This window comes from Mesoplodon bidens, assembly GCF_964165515.1.
Source record: "Mesoplodon bidens genome assembly, chromosome: 4".
Taxonomy (NCBI): Eukaryota; Metazoa; Chordata; class Mammalia; order Artiodactyla; family Ziphiidae; genus Mesoplodon; species Mesoplodon bidens.
Genome location: NC_138160.1, coordinates 43,331,633 through 43,350,721, shown reverse-complemented (window position 1 = coordinate 43,350,721; position 19,089 = coordinate 43,331,633). Strand labels below are relative to the sequence as shown.

The following is a 19,089-nucleotide window of genomic DNA, read 5'->3' as shown; positions in this document are numbered from 1 at the left end:
GCTTGGATCCTAAAGCACAGGGAAGTTAAGCGACTCACCCGCCGCTACACAGCTGAGACATGGCAGAGTCAGGATTTGAACTCAGGGTCTCGACTACTTTCCTCTTGGCCGTAATGAATTAACACAGAAAGTGAATACAAAACGTTTAGCACACAGCCCCGCATGTAGCAGATGCTATATAAATAGTAGCTAAGGCTGCTGTGATTATCTTTTTGCCCTTGAAAATGTGAGAAGTTCCTTTCCTCTCATAGTAGCCAAAGGACTAGTTTCACGGGGCAGGCAATTTTCTGGGACACTGGAATTGGCTGCTGTGCTTACCCTAATGTGCTGCAGTGATTTTATGAATGGAAATGAGGTCATTAGAAGAAAATGACATTTACTTCACCCTGTAACCTGCTTACTGTTTCCCTTTTGTTGGAGAGTCCCTGGCGTTCTGGAATACATTTCCTTGAGTGATGAGGAGAGGAGGTGGCTGAGGAAAATGTCAGGTGGCCTCGTGCCTGGATTCAGCAGTACTTCATCCTGGGGCCGAGCACAGGCTGGAGACACAATGAGGCCTGGGGCTGGGGCAGCTCCAAATATCCCACCCCAGAGGGTCAGGGCAAGGAAGACCCAGTGACAGGACTGCTCACCAGAGCAGCTGAGAGCTGCTGTACAAAGTTGAGGTGCTTCTGCAGGATACGTTTGGCTAAATTTCTAAGCTTCTATGAATAAATTTCATTGAAATACCGTCTTTCCCTTCCACTTCAGTAGTCATGAAGAACATCAGTCATGTGGGGAGAGGAGAAAGTGCAGAGGAAACTCTGCAAGGATATAAACGCAAATGCTAACTCTGGCTCTTTTAGTGTGTGTGGTTTTTTGAGTACCAACATATCACACGCTTATTGTAAAAATAAAATTAGACAACAGTAAAGCAGAAAATTCATATTGAAAAAGACTAGGGCATCATCCATAAATTCAATACAATTGGTGTTCACCTGAAGGCGTTCCAATTCCGTTCAGCTTGTGTGTTCAGAAGGCACATTTTAATTTGTGACTTGGGAAGAAGAAGAAACTTATTATCTCCCTGACTTTCCTCTTTTCAGGTCCTGTCTCCTTCTTCACATGCAAATGGAATGTGAATCTTTTCCTAAAATCTGCAGTTTTATGGCCTGTGCCAAACAGGACCTTGGTCAAACTCTCAGCCATTTTATGATGGCTCAGTTTCCTCCCCAGCAGCTCCAGAACATTTGGGGAAGTAAAAGAAAGGGTGGGACAGGTTTTGGAGGCAGTGAAGATGATGAAGACATTTTTTCTGAAATTACTTACCAAGGACATTTATTGAACACATATTATGTGCTTTGACTAGTCCTCTTTAGTCTAGTTGGTAAGAAGAGATATTAACAGAGGAAACAATTTTCCTTGTTAAAAGGAGCTCAGAGCTGTTCAGCCATGCTCATGTAATCAAATGGCTTCAATTGCTTTTTAGCTTTCTAGATCAGTTTTTCTAATTTCAAGAGTCAGTTCCAGCCCATAACGTGCTAAGTGTCCAAGGGGGAGAGTGCTTGAGGCACCTGATGGTTGAGTCCTCTTTCATACCTGTACCTTAAAGGACTAAAGTCTTTCCAGCTCTCTACCACCTTCAGCTGGGGGAGGCAAAAACATCATACCATTTGCACATAAAACCTACACCCTTTTTTGCTTTTGATGGATAAACAAAAATGACCATTTTTTTGTTTTTTTTTCCGCTATAGCTGTTTTCATATTTAATCATAATTATTTTTCTTATTGAAGTATAGTTGATTTACAGCGTTGCACCAATCTCTGCTGTACAGCAAAGTGACTCAGTTGTACAGATATATACATTCTTTTTTTATATTCTTTTCCATTATGATTTATCACAGAATATTCAATATAGTTCCCTGTGCTATACATTAGGATCTTGTTGTTTATCTGTTCTAAATGTAATAGTTTGCATCTACCAACCCCAAACTCCCAGTCCATCCTTCTCCCTCCCCCACTTCCCCTTGGCAACCACAAGTCTTTTCTCTCTGCCTATGAGTCTGTTTCTGTCAAAAATGACCATTTTAATCAGTGGCTCTGGATGGTTGTAGCTTGTGAAAGAAATCTAGATGTTCTCCATTATGCTAAATAGCATCCTTTGGCAAAGTAATTGTGGGGAAAACATTTGTTATGTTATAGCTCAAAATACTTTCTTATCCTGGAATAAATTCATGATTTTCAAACCATACCATATCAACCTACCAAGATAAACATGTAACATCTTGTTTTTCACCATAATATTACATCTGCCTAAAAGAGAAAAAGCTAAACCACAAAAACTTGTGCTGAAAATCTTATATCCTGAAGAATTAAACATACAAATACACCGAGAAGGTGAATCATCAAATTTTAAAATGAAATGAAAGCTTTTTACAAATTTAGAGAAATTATTGTTCATTTCAAAGAATGTATGAACAAAGCACATACATTGAATTCTCCAAAGCACTAATATCTTCCTTGTAGAGCACAAGGCTAATTGAGTGATTTTCATTCTAGCACTTGTTTAGATAATTTAGAATCATTAAAAAGCAAAGTGTTCTGGTTTTGAGGTTTATGACACCTGGCCTTTTTGCTTTTCCATAAAGCCAGTAATTGCATTTTAGCCATTGTGCTGTTGTGGGTAGATCATCCATCTTCGTCTCTGCCTGCTGCTGCAACACAGATATGTTTCCAGGATCACATTTAGAAAATAATATAATCGATTCTGGGTTATGAATTTTGTCTAATTACCCCCTCTTCTAGACTCTGAAGACAACACGTACATTTTAAGAAATTGCAAACACATTTCCCATAGGACAGAAGCTGATTTATTACAACTTAATGGAGAGTGCAATGGGATCATTAAACTTTGGCCCTTTACTTTTCTGAACAGAGAAGGACAAGTTTCTTTGTGTTAGTGACTTCTGCCCCACGTCCCCGCTTTCTTGGGGTCTCTTCAGTGACAAGCTCAATGGCAACTAGACTCAGTAGTCATTTTGAACATTTTCCACTAGGTTTTTGTTTTGGCAGTTTTGTTTTGGCCCTTACGGTTCCCTGAATTATGTGCTCGCGTATTTCTCCATGTGTAGAAATTATTGTATTGCACTGTCACTTAGTCACCTATTCATTGTTCAGACAAAATTGGCTGATGTGTCCTAGTCCAATGGCTTTGAATACCCAACAATGTTTCTTTCTCTTAAACTGTTGGCTCTTTCTTTGAAAAAGCAGATAGAACCAAATCCCATTTCAGTGAGTGTGGTTTGTCCTTGCTCCTTGTAGTAATTTCCTAAGGCTGCTGTAATAAATTACCACAAACTTGGTGGCTTAAAACAGCAGCAATTTACTATCTCATGGTTCTGGAGGCCAGAAGTTGGAACTCCATTTCACTGGGCTGAAATCAAGGTGTCAGCAGGGCCATGCTCCCTCTGGAGGCTCTAGGGGAGAACTCCTTCTTCCTTCTTCCCTCTTCCAGCTTTTGGTAGCTGCCAGCATTTCCTGGCATGTGGCCCCATCATGCCAATGTCTGCCTCCATGGTCACGTCGCCTTCCCCTTTTCTGTCTGTTTCGTGTATCTCTCTGCCTCCCTCTTGTAAGGATGTATGTGATTGCAGTCAGGGCCCACCTGGATAATCCAGGATACTCTTCCAATCTTAGGAACCTTAACTTAATCACATCTGCAAAGTCTTTGGCATGTAAGGTAACATTCACAGGTTCAAGGGATTCAGACCTGATATCTTTGGTGGACATTTTTAGCCTACTACATTGATATATAACAAAAGCAAGGTGTCCCATATGCTTTTATAATGAATCACCTCTTACATGATCTCACTTGGTAGTTTTTAAAAAGCTCCATGCTTGTAATGGTATAAGGCCTATGAGAATCTATATCTACTTTCATATAAATGTGGATTTGGACCTCTCTGCCAGGTAGGGCTGTAGGTGGATATATTGTTAGGCTCCTTGAAAAGCTTTTTGTTCTAATATTTTTATGCAGAGACTGACCCAGTATGGAGGGGCATGGATAATTATTTGGACCTGATTTTCAATTGTCCATTTCTAGCTGGAGATTTCCAGATATCACCATTTAGGAACTTAAGTTTCCTAAAATGCCCCTTCTATCCATTTCCACTAAGGGGAATTATTCCTGGGACTTACCCCAGTCCCATTGTGTTTAGCCTGATACCTGGGCACCCTCTAATCTGTAGTTCGCTGGACTGCCCCGGACTTCTAACCTCTTCTGGGAACCTTGAACTCTCCAGGCCCGGCTGCTCTCTGCAAACGTGGTGGTACCAGTCCTGGTGGAAACAAGAAAGGGCACATAGAAAGGAGTCATTTCTCTGAGCTCATCATTCAGGAGCACAGGAGCTTGTTGCTTTCCAAACCTTAGCCTTTAGGACTTTTCGGTTAACCTACACGGAACCTCAGAGACTTTATCTTTTTGAACTGTTTGGCTTTTTGAACTGTCTCCTTTCCCCATGATTATCTGCCCAAGATAGAGATTTTTTGGGCCAGCTCTCTTTCCCTTGCTCCTTCTGGCCAATTATTGTCCTGCTACAGACTTTGGCCCTTTGGCAAAGCCATCATGTGGAGAATCAAGCGAGTGGACTGCGTGCTCCCTCCCTTTTCACCCAGTTGAAAATTCATATTGAAAAAGACTAGGGCATCATCCATAAATTCAGTACAATTGGTGTTCACCCAGTTGACTCTAAGATAATTTGGTTACTCTCTTCTCCAGTGGGAATTTCAAAGCTGTGATTGACTTTTAGGCCCCGCTCTGGGATAGATCAGTGTAAAGGACTCATGTTCTGGTTTTCTTATCAGGATAATGGAGGGCTATATTTAGAAAGACCCCTGGAATGAAGATATAATCCAGAGCTTTCTAGCCCTGCCTTTTGGCCAAGCTTGACAAGTTTATTCTCCAACACTCAGTTCTGACCACATGTACTTTTAGACAGGAATTGTCCTCAGCCTGGAGCCAGGTGGAAACTCCTTTCCCCTCATTCCTACCCTCTTTCCCTCAATGTCCTGTGAGAAAGTCTACCTGATCTACAATGGCAGTTGTGAAGAACTGGAATACAACCTTCTCTTAACTTGCCATTTGTAATAGATACAATATGTGGAGCTATTTCTTTGGATCCTTAAAAGCTCTGGCCAATAGTGACTGTGGCCTAGACAGGCCAGACTACAATGGCATTTGTCTGCCCTAGTCATACCTACCAACTGACTTTCCCCATTACTAGACTCCTTGGGGTTGGAGAGCATGTCTTGTGAATTTCTGGTCGACCACAGTCTCACTGAGCTTTCCACACATAGGTACAGTGCAGTGGAAAAAGTATGAACTCTGGAGTCACACAGGACTAGATTAAAAACTGGGTTCTTGCACCTATTGGCTAGAGTGAATTATTTAAATTTTCTGAGCCTCAGGTTTTTTTTAAATATGTCAATGGACACAACGATTCTTGCCTAAAACAAAATTAAATAAAATGAGTTACATAATGTGCCTAGCAGAGTGCCTGGCATATTATTTAGGGCACAATTAAAGTTAGGTATTGTCAGTGTGTTTTTGTTAAACAAATGGGTAAGAAATGTCTTGGATTGCCTTATTTCTACTGCTTCATGATGTAAATGTATACTTTATAATTAAATTTTGTAAAGTACTTTTCAAGTAGTTTATTTATTCATTAAACAAATATTTATTGAAATGCCAAATGTAGAATGGTGAACTAATACTCATTTACAAAGCAACTGGAAGTAAGCTTCTGAACTATGTGCCAGGATTCCAGCCTACAAATTCCTTTGTTTTACGGGAAAATATTTATTTTATTAGGCATATTTTAGAACTTTCTGATTGCTTAATATTCTCATGCCATGGTTCACTATAAAAATGAGTATAGCTTTCCAACTGTAAGGAATTGGTTAGTGAGGACTTAGATCCTTTCTTGAAAGACGTAGAAATGCCCAAGGCCTGCCATTTTGAACACTGATATGGAAACAGACCAATTAGATCAAATGCATATCTACAAGTGAGATATTATTCTATATTTTAGTGCATAAATGGAGGCTCAATGAGATTAAATGACTTGCATAAAAGCCACAGAGCTGGCAGTTGGTAGCATTTGTATTTGACTTTAGGTCTGATCAATCCAAGGTTCAAATTCTACTACACTCCTATACTTAGATTTTTATATTAATGAATGTCCTTTTCCTTCTTGGAGGAAGAACAGTAGTAATTCAAGCAGTTGGAGCCAAAATGGCCCCAGTAATGAACGCTAAAGAAAGAGCTCTTATCTACAAGTCTGAAGATCTGGCTTCTGGTCCCATCTCTGCTCCCAGCTAACCCTGCCATTGGGGGGAGGGAGAGGAATTGAAACCGAGAAGGACCCTTGGGGACCCTGGGCACAGAAGCCTTTTTTGCCCCGTTTCTTGTAAGCAAGACTCCAGCCTCCATGACCTTCCCTGAGTTCCAAAGGGCAGATTCGAACAATTGCTAATCAGGGGAGTAGCAGCTAAGAAACCACCTGAGGCCAGATTAAAGGGACCAGAGAAGCTCATCCAGATTAGGAGACCACCTGAGACAAGATTAAGGCATCACAGGCCCTGCACACACCCTAATCCTGTCAGCAACCCCACGCTTGAACTACTGCTATAAAACTCTTCATCAAGTCCTCCCAGGTTAGGACACATAGTTTTTGAGGGCAGGAGCCCACTGGGTCCCCCTTTGCCTGGCAAAGCAGTAAAGCTATTCTTTTCTGCTTCACCCAAAACTCTGTCTCTGAGATTCATTTCGGCACCAGTGCAGAGAGGCTGAGCTTTCAGCATCAGAATGACCTGGAATCCCAACTTCTCTGAGCATCTCAGTAGCCTCTCAGCTGTAAACTTTGACCCATCACACAAAAGTCAATAGGGTCCCTGGCCATCTGAGAGCCAAATATGTCTCTTTAGCCTCAGACAAATGTTTTTCTTTGTGGTTCTATAGGAATCAAGGGATGATCCAAGGGATGTTATCATATTATCCCTTCTAGTAAAAGCACTACTCTGAGAAGGTCTAGGACTTGGAACCACATATCCACCCATTCATAAGTCAGGTAGGAATACAGCCTCATTAAAGTCCTAGAGAAATGGACTAAGCTGGAGGTGGTGAAGGGTGGACCATATTGGGATAGGCAGTAACCACTTCTTGATTTCATAGTGCCCAAGGCATTTGTGGGTTCCTTCTCCCATTCTGCATGTACTGAGTCATCAGAGAAAAGGGACTATTGGTCCATTCTTGAAGTTGGTATAGTAAAACACCATGGGATTTACTCTTTAAAATTATTATTTTAACTTTTTATTTTGAAATAATTTCAGACTCAGAACAGTCGCAAAAGAATACAAAAAATTCTCTTATACTCTTCATCCATATTCACCAAATTTTAGCGTTTACTGCCTTTTATCTACCTTAGCTTTATCATTCTCCCTACATACACACACACAACTTGAAATTTTGAGAGCCAGTTGCAAACATGATGCCCCCTTACTACTGTATTTAGTAATATATTTATATTTATTTACCTCTATATTTAGTACATTTATGTTTAGCTCTGTATAGTTCCTAAAAACAAGGGGCCATTCTGTTATATAACCACAGTATAATTTTCAGAAGCATGAAATTAACACTGATACAATGCTATTTTATAATCTATACACCTTAGTCAAATTTCCCAAGTTGTTTCAGTGAATGTCCTCTATAGCAAAGGAAAAACCCATAGCATAAAACATAGCATTTAGTTCTCAGGAGCCTTTTGTCTCCTTTAATCTGGATCCATTCCGCAGTCCTGTTGACTTTTGTGACATTGAAGAGAACAGGCCAGTTTACTGAAGAGAACAGGCCAGTTATTTGTAGGAAGTCTCTCAGTTTGGTTTTATCTGATGTTTCCTCATAATTCACGTTATGCATTTGGGGCGGGAAAGCCATGAGAGAGGCTGGGTTCTTCCCAGAGCTTCCTGTCAGGAGGCACTGGTGCTCGCTTTGCCCTGTCACTGATGGTGATTTCTTTCATCAGTTGGTCAAGTGCTGTCCTTTAGGTTTCTCCACTGTGAAGGTTGTATTTTCCCCTTTGAATTCTATAAGAATCTGTGAGGAGATACTTTAGAACTATCTAAATATCCTGTTTCTCATCACAATTTAGCTCACTAGTTTTAGCAGCCATTTTAGGATTCTTGCCTGAGGCATTTATTACTAGTTGGTTGCCAAATGGTGATTTTTCTAATTTTCTGTTTTTCATTCTACATTGGAATTCTGCACCATTGAATTGCTAATGACATTCCAGAAAGACTCTGTAAAAGAGAAAATATCTGAGCTAATCTAAATCCATAGGAAATAAAAACACCCCCTCCCCTCTCCTTAGTCCCAGAGCCCAGGTATTCTGCTAAGTGGCTTATCTGTCTATATTTAACACAGTGGAAATACGCAGAGCTGTTGGAAGTTGTTCCTAAGGCTGCTTTCTATTTAAGGTAACAAATAATTCCTAATCTTCTCTGAGAACCTTCTCTCCTCAGGTTGACCCTATACTTTTTTCCCATAAAGTCTTGGTCTTATTATTTTCCATTTCCTGGACCTCTCCCGGTACACACACACACACACACACACACACACACACACACACACACACACACACACACACACACACACACACACACACACACACACACACACACACACACACACACACACACACACACACACACACACACACACACACACACACACACACACACACACACACACACACACACACACACACACACACCATAAAACCTGACTCTTAAAGCTGGTGAAGTTAAAGCTGTTTTCTAAACATTAGAGACTCTACTCACCTCAAACCTCTTTCAGGGCATGACTGGCAAGTTGACATTCCAAAGGTGCCCTTACTCCCTTTGACTTCTAGCTCAGCACTTTCAGTTACCTGCTATCTGGTCTTTAAGCTCAGACGCTCAAGGTGAATCTAATTCATTTCTCTCTCACACTCTCCCATGTAAAATAAGTCACTTTGTTTTCCACAATTTCTCACTCTTAAAATGACTTTTCGAAAATAGAACCTAAAACAGACCTCTCCTCCACTAGGCTCCTGAAATACAAAACTATGTTTAAGACTCTCCCCCAGTTACTTCCTTCAGAAGATTTCTGACCTTCCACCACTCTTCCCATCTATGAGAACCATTCTTTCCCTGGGACAATCATTCTCCTTACAGTAGATATCAGAAGACCTTAGATTATTCTAATAACTTGTTATTATTTTTAGGGAAGCTAATTTTCACTTAACACCAAAGGAGCAATGAGCACCAATGACCTGCATCCAAGAAAATCTTCCCTCCTGGTTAATAGACTCTGTTATTTTAATATTAAGAAACTGGGTCTCTTTTGCCTTATAATATTATGACTCTTAAGCATAATGGGAACCTTTAAGGAACCATCCTCTGGTCTGAAATCCATGGCACAGTCACCCGCTTCTAGGAGGAGGAATATATTTATGATTGATCTTTTGTCATAAATCTTAAGCTAGGAATAGAAATGGTAGATCTACTAAATAAAACTGACTTTATTCCCCAGGAGTTTCTGGGGAATTAAGTTACTAGTTAGTACCAGAAATTACTATCTTTGGAGAAACTCCAATTTCTCACGAGTAACCTTGCTTTTTCTATTAGGAAATATTGAGAGATGATATATTCTTCTCCCCACTTAAAATCCCCAAGTGACAGCACTTTCTTGCTTTATCCTTGAATAGGATAAGAAACAAAAAATCTCCTCAACAACAGTTTTGGCCACTCTAGGAACATAGATCTTTTCAGATCTTTTCTTCCGTGAAACTCACTAGTCAGAAGCCTTTCTGGTTCTAGATACATCCACTGTAACAAGCAGAGAGTCAGAGTAATGCATCACCAAACCTCTGTTAATTAATACAGTACAGTCATCGCTACATATCTGCAGGGGATTGGTTCCAGGACAACCGCCCCCTCCTCCCCCACTGCCATGGGTACCAATATCCGAGGATGCTGAAGTCCTGTATGTAAAATGGAATAGTATTTGCATATAACCTACACACATCCTTCTGTATACTTTAAATCATTTCTAGATTACTTACAATATCTAATACAATATAAACGCTATGTAAATCCTTACCAGCATGTGGCAAATTCCAGTTTTGCTTTTTGGAACTTTATGGAATTTTTTTTCCAAATATTTTTGATCCGCGGTCGGTTGAATCTGTGGGTAAGGAACCTGTGGATGTGAAGGGCCACATTTCCGATACTGGCTGATGAAACAAACTCAACTTCTCTCTAAATTATGTGATAATTTATCCTCGGCACATTTGATGTGGACACTCAAGTATTTCGGCAGAACCTACCTGTACGTTCAGATATTATAACAGAGAGCAGGTCAGAAAAAGATGTGACCTATAGGATTAAGGGTCGAATATTTTCTCTCTAGCCTTCCCTTCTGTGGTTGCAGTTTTAGAACATTCAATCACTGCTGTTGAGGGACGGACTGCCCACATGGTATCTGGACAACACAACACTGGGTAGAACCCATCTCCATCCGATGAGATAAAAAGGACATTGATAGGCCACAGGCACTAGGGACTTGGATTACATCTTGAAAAATATCTTAAGCCAGGTGGGGCAGTTTGAAAATCAATGAAAATAATACTTGCAATGGAATGAAATACATCATATATTAAAATTCATGAGTTGATGATTCTTAAACAAACAAAGAGAACAATGTTTGGAGATTGGAGCCAGGGGACTCATATTCTGAAAAATGATATATAAAGGGAAAAAATCAAACACTTATCCTGTCTTTCCTGCATGTACTGTGCAACCAAATAGCTGATAAAGGAAAGTTCTTTATAAATAGAAGAATTACAGATAAGAATGAAGAAGGAATGATAAGATAAATAATATCAGTGTTTTGCCACTGCAAAAATAATGAGTTTAGGCAATTGTATCAATGAGTATGTAAAACTATTAGTTGATAGGCTTATGGGGAACTTTAAGATAGTTGGATCAATCTGGCAGCACTTGAAGCCACTTATCAATCGTAACACATCCAAAAGAGAAGCAGCCCAGCATTATTTTGCCTTGCAATGCAATGCAAGAGGAAATATACAATACAACATGTAAAACATTCTTACCAAAAAATTGAACCTGATTCTTGTTAAGCCTCTAGAGTTAACCGGTGGTATATAGGAAATATAGGGACCAGAGGAACATGCTAAACAATGCCATATGGATGCAATCAGCAAAATCCAGAATGTAGGAAACTCAAAAGACAAATAACCGAAGTTCTTCAGCAAATAAAGTAGAAGAAAAAAATTAAAGAAAGGGAACCTATAGATTAAAAGAAACCAATGAGAAGTACCAAACAAATGTGAGGTGTGGATTTAGGATCCTGACTCAAAGCAACTATGTTAAAAAAAAAAAAAAAGACATGTACTAGACCACCAGAGATATTTGAACACTACACTAACTGAATATTTGAAAAAAGTCATCTTTTACTAATACTCGAGCATTTACAGATGAAATGATATGATGTCTGTGATTTGCTTCAAAATAATCTCTTGGGCAGAAACGTGGGTAGGAGTACATATGAAGCAAGATTGGTTGGAAGCTGGTAGTTATGATGCTGACATGGAAGTGAAGGTTCATTATAAACTTTTTATAATGTATATACCTTAGACTTTAGTCATCTCAGAATCAATGTACTTTTCTTTCTCTGATAAGTAGATCATTTTGGTAATAGAATCACTTAGGTTTGACCAATAAGTTAGCACACTTTTAATGTTCCTGAATTTGCATGGAAATGTGCAGTAGTTTGAGGAGGGGTAGAGTAAACCCTGAAAAGACATGTATCTCCTCCAATTAGGATATACGTTAATTCTCGTATTAGCCCTCAAACCAGGGGCTGATTTTTCTTACTATCTGGCCAGGTCAGTGACCGCTGATATGATACCAGCATGTAGACCAGGAAAATACAGGCTGGACTGCAGAAGACTCTTTCATGTTCACAGTGTCCTCCCCACCAGCAGCTCTAGGCCCTGAGGAGTTTCCTATAACTATTTCATAGGAAATTAATGAACCTGGTCGGCAGAGTCGTCTGCTCGCAAATACAGGTAATTCCACCACGATATGGTCAGTACCTTATCTCTAATTATTAAAGTAGGGCCAATTTGGAAATACATCTGTTCCTTTTTCTTTTTTTTTTTTTTTTGCGGTACGCGGGCCTCTCACTGCTGTGGCCTCTCCCGTTGCGGAGCACAGGCTTCGGACGTGCAGGCTCAGCGGCCATGGCTCACAGGCCCAGCCGCTCCATGGCATGTGGGATCTTCCCGGACTGGGGCACGAACCCGTGTCTGCCTGGACTCAGCCACTGCACCACCAGGGAAGCCCCCATCTTTTCCTTTTTAATTGTCGATGCCAATGTATCCACCTTTGAAATAAAACCTATATGGCTATAAAAATTTGTTATTTCTTTATGTGTGCTCTTTCTCTGGGCCTCTGCTCTTTCCTCTCATATGCCTCAACAGTTGTAGTGGGGAAGGATGGCAAATTAGCTTTACAAAATTCTTATTTGCACCTCCAAATGGGGACTTCACCATGCCCATGACTGAACACTATTGATGGAAAATGAAAATAACAAATAGGGCAAGTTCTTAAAAGGAAAGGGGGTATTGAAAGCTGCACCTGTTTCCATGGCAAGAGAAAGTGCAGTAGTAGGTAAGTTAGGGGATGAACACTTTATAAGTGAATCTCAAGGTTTTAAAACTCTCTTACGTGAAATGTTGACTTAATAGTGTGGGCGTGTGTATTTAAATTTTACTTTTTTCGTATGCCTTCAGTAGCAGTGCTAATTCAGATACCAAGGTGTTGTGAATTATCCACTAGGACAGGCAAATCTGAGGGAGAAAAAGTCTTACAGCTGTCATTTGAAAATTCTAACGAAACGTCACTTTGGTCTTTACGTTTGTTTTTAACAGGAGCTGTTGTCAAGGAAGGAGACAAAGTTCTCATTGACCAATCTAAGTTGGATGCTTCCAACCTCTTATTTAAATTGCCCAAATCTCAGCGTTCTGAATATGAAATTTGGTTCCAAGTTACATCTCTTCCTCACCATGGAACTATTATGGTTGGAGAGAGGAATATTACCAAAAGCAAACCCAATTTCTCTCAGTATGTAATTAATAAACTTGGAATCACATACCTTCACGATGACTCTGAATCACTAGCTGATCGTTTTACCTTTGCCGTTTGGCCCAACCAAAAGAGCAAGTCCACCACTAAGCCAGAGGCTGACTTTCTTGAAGAGATGTTTAACATCACCATCACTCCTATAAATGACCAGGCACCAGAATTAAGGACAAAAGGGCTTCGGATGAAAGTTCTGCAGGGCAATAGGTTGGTTTTAGGACCTGAAAACCTAAAAGTGGAAGATCCAGACAGTCCTCCAGAGGAGATCAGATATATGATCATCCGTAATCCTAATAATGGCTTTTTGGCAATGGCTCACCGTCCACACATACCTGTTCAGCATTTCACACAAGCCCACACTGATAACTCTCAGGTGTGGTTCATACAAGATGGAAGCCCATTCTCTGGAGTGTTTTACTTCAGGGTGACCGATGGCCAGCACTGCCCACTCTACAAGCTCTTCCACCTGGATGTCATCCCCATCTCCATCACCCTCATGAACCTCACTGACGTACTTCTCCCACAAGGCCAGACAACCGTTCCCATCACCAGTGCTCACCTGTCAGCAGTGACCAATGGGAGGAGCCCCCAAGTCACTTACAAGATAACATGGACCCTGCAACATGGGTATCTGCTCGTCGAAAACCAGGTGGTCATCAGCTTTGGACAGGAGGATCTGAATTCAGGAAAGCTCTCTTACCACATGACAGACCTCACTGCCTCAGAGGACCAGCTACGGTTCTCGCTGGTTACATCAGAAAGCAACCTGACAGGACAAACACTGCACATCAGGGTGCAGCCTTTACTGCGGGTTATGTCAGATCTGACAATTGCCAACAGAGTGGCCCATCAGCTGAGAAGAAAGGACCTTGATGCTACTGAGCTTGCTAATAGGACTAACAGTGATCCCAAATTTGAAGTGACAGAACCCCCCGTCCATGGCAGACTTGTACGAAGAGTGGCCCAGGGCACTGCAATGCAAGACACGACTCTGTTCACTCAGAAGGATGTTGACCAAGGACTGTTGATGCTCGAGCCACATGCCAATCTAACTGGCACCGATAGGCTGAATGACTCCTTCACGTTCCTGCTCAGGGCAGCCCACGTACAGCCAGCAACAGGTTGTCTCCCCTTCACCATAGTGCCACCTGACCCCTTTCTTTTGCAGACTTTTACCCCTGATGTTTCTTTCCTAGTCACTGCAGATAACCTTGTGACTTCAGGTCTCAGGAAAAGCTTGTGGTTTCCTCAGGACCTACAGCACAGACAGGGACTCTGGGGAAGCTGACCCAGACCAGATGGCGGGAAGCAGATCCCTGGGGACAACACAGTGGTGAAGAGCCCACTCTGGATGTCAAGGCCTCTCCCACCAGAGTCATTTGGCCACCAGATGCCACCAAAGCCAGCCCTGGGCACCCACCCAGCCCAGGGAGGGCAGTCTCCTTCCAATAATCATCATACCATTGGCAGTGGTGGTCTTCCTGCTAATAGTAACTGCAGTGGCCTTGTGTGTCTGGCTGCTGGGCCAGAAGATAGAAAAGGCAAAACCTCTTATTAAGCCCCAGATCAACCTAGAACCCACACCCCCAGGTCCTAGGCCAGAAAGGAGCATAGCTGTTCCCACTGTCACAGTGATGGCTCTTCTAAAAAGCTCCAACAGTCCTCCGGTCAGTCTTTTCAGGGCCCCACAATGTGAGCACATGGAAAAATCTTCAGTCATTGAGCCAGTGAAAAAATGTGCTCCTTGGGAGACATGGGTGAATCTGGATCCTGACATGGTCAAGCTCTGCCGACAAACCAACCCAACATTGAAGCACAACCAGTACTGGGTGTAGACTGAGGGTGCTTATTCCTTACTGACCACCTGCTGTGTGTCAGATACTGGGATACAAAGACAAAGAAATGCTGGTTGGATCAACTGAGAAAAGCCCAGCCCTGCCATCCCTTGGTGTTCTGTTGTAGCTCCATGGTTATGTGTTGGCAGGTGTTTACTGTAACTTTTGTACAACACATGTTATGGGCTGTCCACAATGAGCTTTGTGTACCCTCTTCTGGACCTGATGCTCTGAGTGTACATAAGATTTTGCCACTATTTAAGCCCTTTACCAAGGTGTGACAGAACATGCTGGCCCGACTGCAGATTAACATGGGAGCTAGAGTTAGTGGAGGAAGGCTTTGACTGTTTTTCACTGAGGATTCACTCTGACTGATTCAACGAGGAAGTACAAGAGCTGTTTCTGCAAGTAGGAGAGGTAATTTATCATATCAGTGACTTTGTTTCTAGTGTTTTTCTGTAACGACTTTTCCTCCTTGGAGTATCTAGCTTTGACTTCTTAATGCAAGAAATGCCTTGGTGCTCCAGATAGTATGACAGTCTGGCCCCCTTTGCAAGTATTCATTGAATACATTGAGTTTCATCAAGAAGCTCTGTCTATTCTGATTTGTAACATCAAGCCTATAGTACAAATATTATTTGAAGCCCTAAAGAATAGGTTTAATGCTTTTGTGATACCTCAATTTGGCTTCACTTTACAATGAACTGAAATAATGGCAAGTTTGTATTTGACTTGTCTAGTTGAGCCTACCATTGGCCGACTCAGCTTCAATTTCTGTAATTGTAAAATGGTGACATCAGTACTTCTATTAGTTAGGAATGCTTTGGGTAGCAAATCACAAGACATCTGCCACGAGTGGGGTTTAGGTTGCAGATTGGCAAACTTGCTCTGTGCAGGACCATATAGTAAAAATATTTTAGGTTTTGTGGGACGCATATGGTTGCTTTTAAAAATTTTTTTAACAACCTTTTAAAAATGTAAAAACAATTCTTATTTCCTGAATGTGACCCACAGACTATAGTTTGCCAATCATTGGTTTAGCTAAGCGATAAAAGTGTTCAATTATTTCTACAAACAAGCAGCCTGAGGTGGACATTCCAAGGCTGGTTCAACAGTTCAAAGATGTCGTTGAGAACGGAAGCTCTTTTGTTCTTTCTGCTTTACCTTCCTCAAGCTATTGGCATTTCATCCTTTTGTTTAGTTCCTTGTGATTGTGAGATGGCTGCTGAAGCTCCAAGCAATACAGTCCCACTCAAAGGCAGAAATCCTAGTGGGGGAAAAGGAGAGACTTTTTCTTAGAGAGAATCTTATTTATTATTATTTATTAATATTTTTTAAAGTCTTGAGGCCTTCCCAAATATTTCCCCACTTTTTCATCTCATTGTCTAGAACTGAGCAACATGATTCCCATCCTTTGACCAACCGTTGGCAAAAGGAAATGGGATTCATGTGACTGACATCTCTTCTGGGGCTGGGAGAGGATTCTGCCAGGTCAGAGATCAATGAATCAGCCCACCATATAATTAGGGAAGGCTGGGAAATGGCAATTAGATAGGCAATGTGTAGGATCTACTCTTCAAGTATAGAAACACTTGGGAAATTATTTAATCTTTCAAATTGGCATCTACTTTAATATCTCCTTTTCATATTTTAATGATTTTCTTAAAGCCAGTGTTTCTAGTGTGGGGGGGAGGAACTTCCCCCTAAGGGGCATTTGGCAATGTCAGGAGACATTTTTGGATTTCACAGCTGGTGCTGCTGGCATCTAATGAGTACAGGCCAAGGATGCTGCTAAATATCCGGCATTGTACAAGACAGCCCCCATGGCCAAGAATTACCTGGCCCAAAATGTCAATAATGCTAAGGTTGAGAAACTCTCGTTAAAGCCATGATGTAGAGTTTTCTTGTATACCCAGTGAAGGATTAATAAATCCATTACCACGTCTAGGCAAAAAATTGTATTCTAAAAACAGAATGGAAGGGTGAAAATTCCGTAGTATGTTTGAAATTGTTATTGGCTAATGGTAAACATGAACATTTTTTAGAGAACGTATTAAAAACCAAACAAAACTTGAACAGACTCATTTCTTTATATTCGTTGCCTAAGGAAAAACACTTGCCTTGTGTTAACAGGTGGAGCACATCAGGAGAAAAAGAAAAAAAGGGGGGGTAGGATATTTACAACGGTAAAGATGAGGTCAAAGTGTCCCCAAAATTCTGATGCCCCTGATGTGTTCCATACGGAAAAGGCTTTTTTCTCACCTTCTTCCTTTCTGCTCTTCTAGGTTGCTTTTCTCTCCCAACCCAATTTTAACTGTTCTTTGTGGAAACAGATTTCACCGTCTACAGAATAAATGGAAGCATAGCCTATGTGGGCCTAGAGACAACTACCCTTGTCTTAGATCCTTGGATGTAATACCCCAGACAACTGTTGCCACCATCCCTGGCCATGGACAACTGTTGCTGAAGAAGACTCCTCTACTCCTCTTCCAAAAGTGATTCCCTCCTGCATTTCTGGATTCCTCAATTTTATATAGCCCCCTCAAGTGTTTTTTGAATTTGATCCCTTTATAAAGGAGGAGGAATGAGAGTCTTAACCCAAGGTTGGCTTGATCACTGTGCAACTCAGAATTGTTCGCAGGCCTGTTCTAAGCAGTTGGGCACTCAGAAGAAGCAGAATGGCAGTGCAAGCACTGCACAGAGAAAGAAGGCTGAGGAGCATCTTTGCATCCAGTAAGTGGGCCTTTGCTCTCCCTTGACTGGGCAAGGAGAATACCTGTTCTTTGCTGAAGAGCCAGACATAGTTGGCTCTGTGACCATGTTGGCCTCGTCCTTGCTTCAGCCATAAAATCTCTGGAGCTAGGACTACCAGCCCGGCCAAACAAAAAAGTCTGATTTCCTTCCTCTTTTTCCTGTTAAATCTGCAACTCCAGGCAAATAAATTTGGTGTCCATATTGGAATGAGACACACACAAATGCTTTAAAATGATAATTCGCATTGTTTATGAGTGTGCCTGCTACAGCAAGAACATCAGTGTGAGATCCAGATGTCAAGAATCAGTCATTAATCATGTAATTCATATGGAGCTTGGGAAGATTTCTTCCAGAGGATCTGGGATAGTCTACCGATTTGCATATGGGTTCAATTTAAAAGGCAACAATGCCTATCATTTGGTGCTGGCTCAAATAAAACATGAAATAAAACATTTTGGCAAAGCCTTGTTTAGTGTTGGAAATTGAAAATCAGTCCAAAATGGTTTCTCCCATATGTAGAGCTATAACTGCCTAGTCTCAATTCTGAATTCATAATGAATTCAGTGCTTCTTAACAAATGACTGGTGATTTAATAAGTGGATACTAAGGGGTAATATCAGAAGAGTAGCTAATTTTGCTTAAGAGAAGGTATACTTTGGGGTGGGCTCAGAGTGGAGGGTCTAATGTTTTTCCATATCTGGAGGCTTTGGCAGATTCTAACCTTTCAGAGATCCTGCTCAGACACTTGGGGGTATTTCCTTAGAGTCGTGCATTAATTAGGTAAAATGGAGATGACACAGAAGCTGTTCTTCAGATTTCTGAGGCTGAAGTGGACACATTTGGAGAGTGGGTGGTAGGTAATGGGACGTGATGGAATATATCAGATGACATTCCCTGAATTTGGGGATGGGGCTGCACTACACACCTCCTGCATCTTTCAGAGGTGTTGTAATTAATAATGAGGTTTGGTTTGGACCTGCGTAGGGAGAGATGTGGGAATAAAAGTGGGCATGGAGCCCACTGTGTGGCATGCTGAATGCTGGAGACTTTGCTAGCCTGCTCAAGAACACCACTGGCTGTTTCATGGGGACCTGGAAGAGGCTGCCTTCTCGTAGTGATCTGAAAATATTTATTAGGCACCTACTGTATGTGAGATGCTAGATAGTTGAGACTGCTTCTAGATATTGAAGATGCAAGATTTTGTCCTGAAAGGAGCTTTTTGGTCTGTTTCCTCTATTGGCTCCTCCAGAACCAC

The 19,089-nt window shown here is 41.3% G+C and overlaps 1 protein-coding gene across 1 annotated transcript in view; it reads left to right on the top strand.

The window, feature by feature from the left end:
• LOC308617040 (chondroitin sulfate proteoglycan 4-like) overlaps positions 1-15,390 on the top strand; it is a gene marked incomplete at its 5' end in the record, with an annotated part of 65,252 nt that extends 49,862 nt beyond the window's left edge. Inside the window, 5 exon segments of the mRNA XM_081233700.1 lie at positions 12,007-12,121; positions 12,125-12,170; positions 13,035-14,465; positions 14,468-14,658; positions 14,661-15,390. Coding sequence (XP_081089826.1) covers positions 12,007-12,121; positions 12,125-12,170; positions 13,035-14,465; positions 14,468-14,658; positions 14,661-15,080 — 2,203 coding nt within the window. The 3' untranslated portion in view covers positions 15,081-15,390.
• Between the last annotated feature and the right edge of the window lie 3,699 nt (positions 15,391-19,089).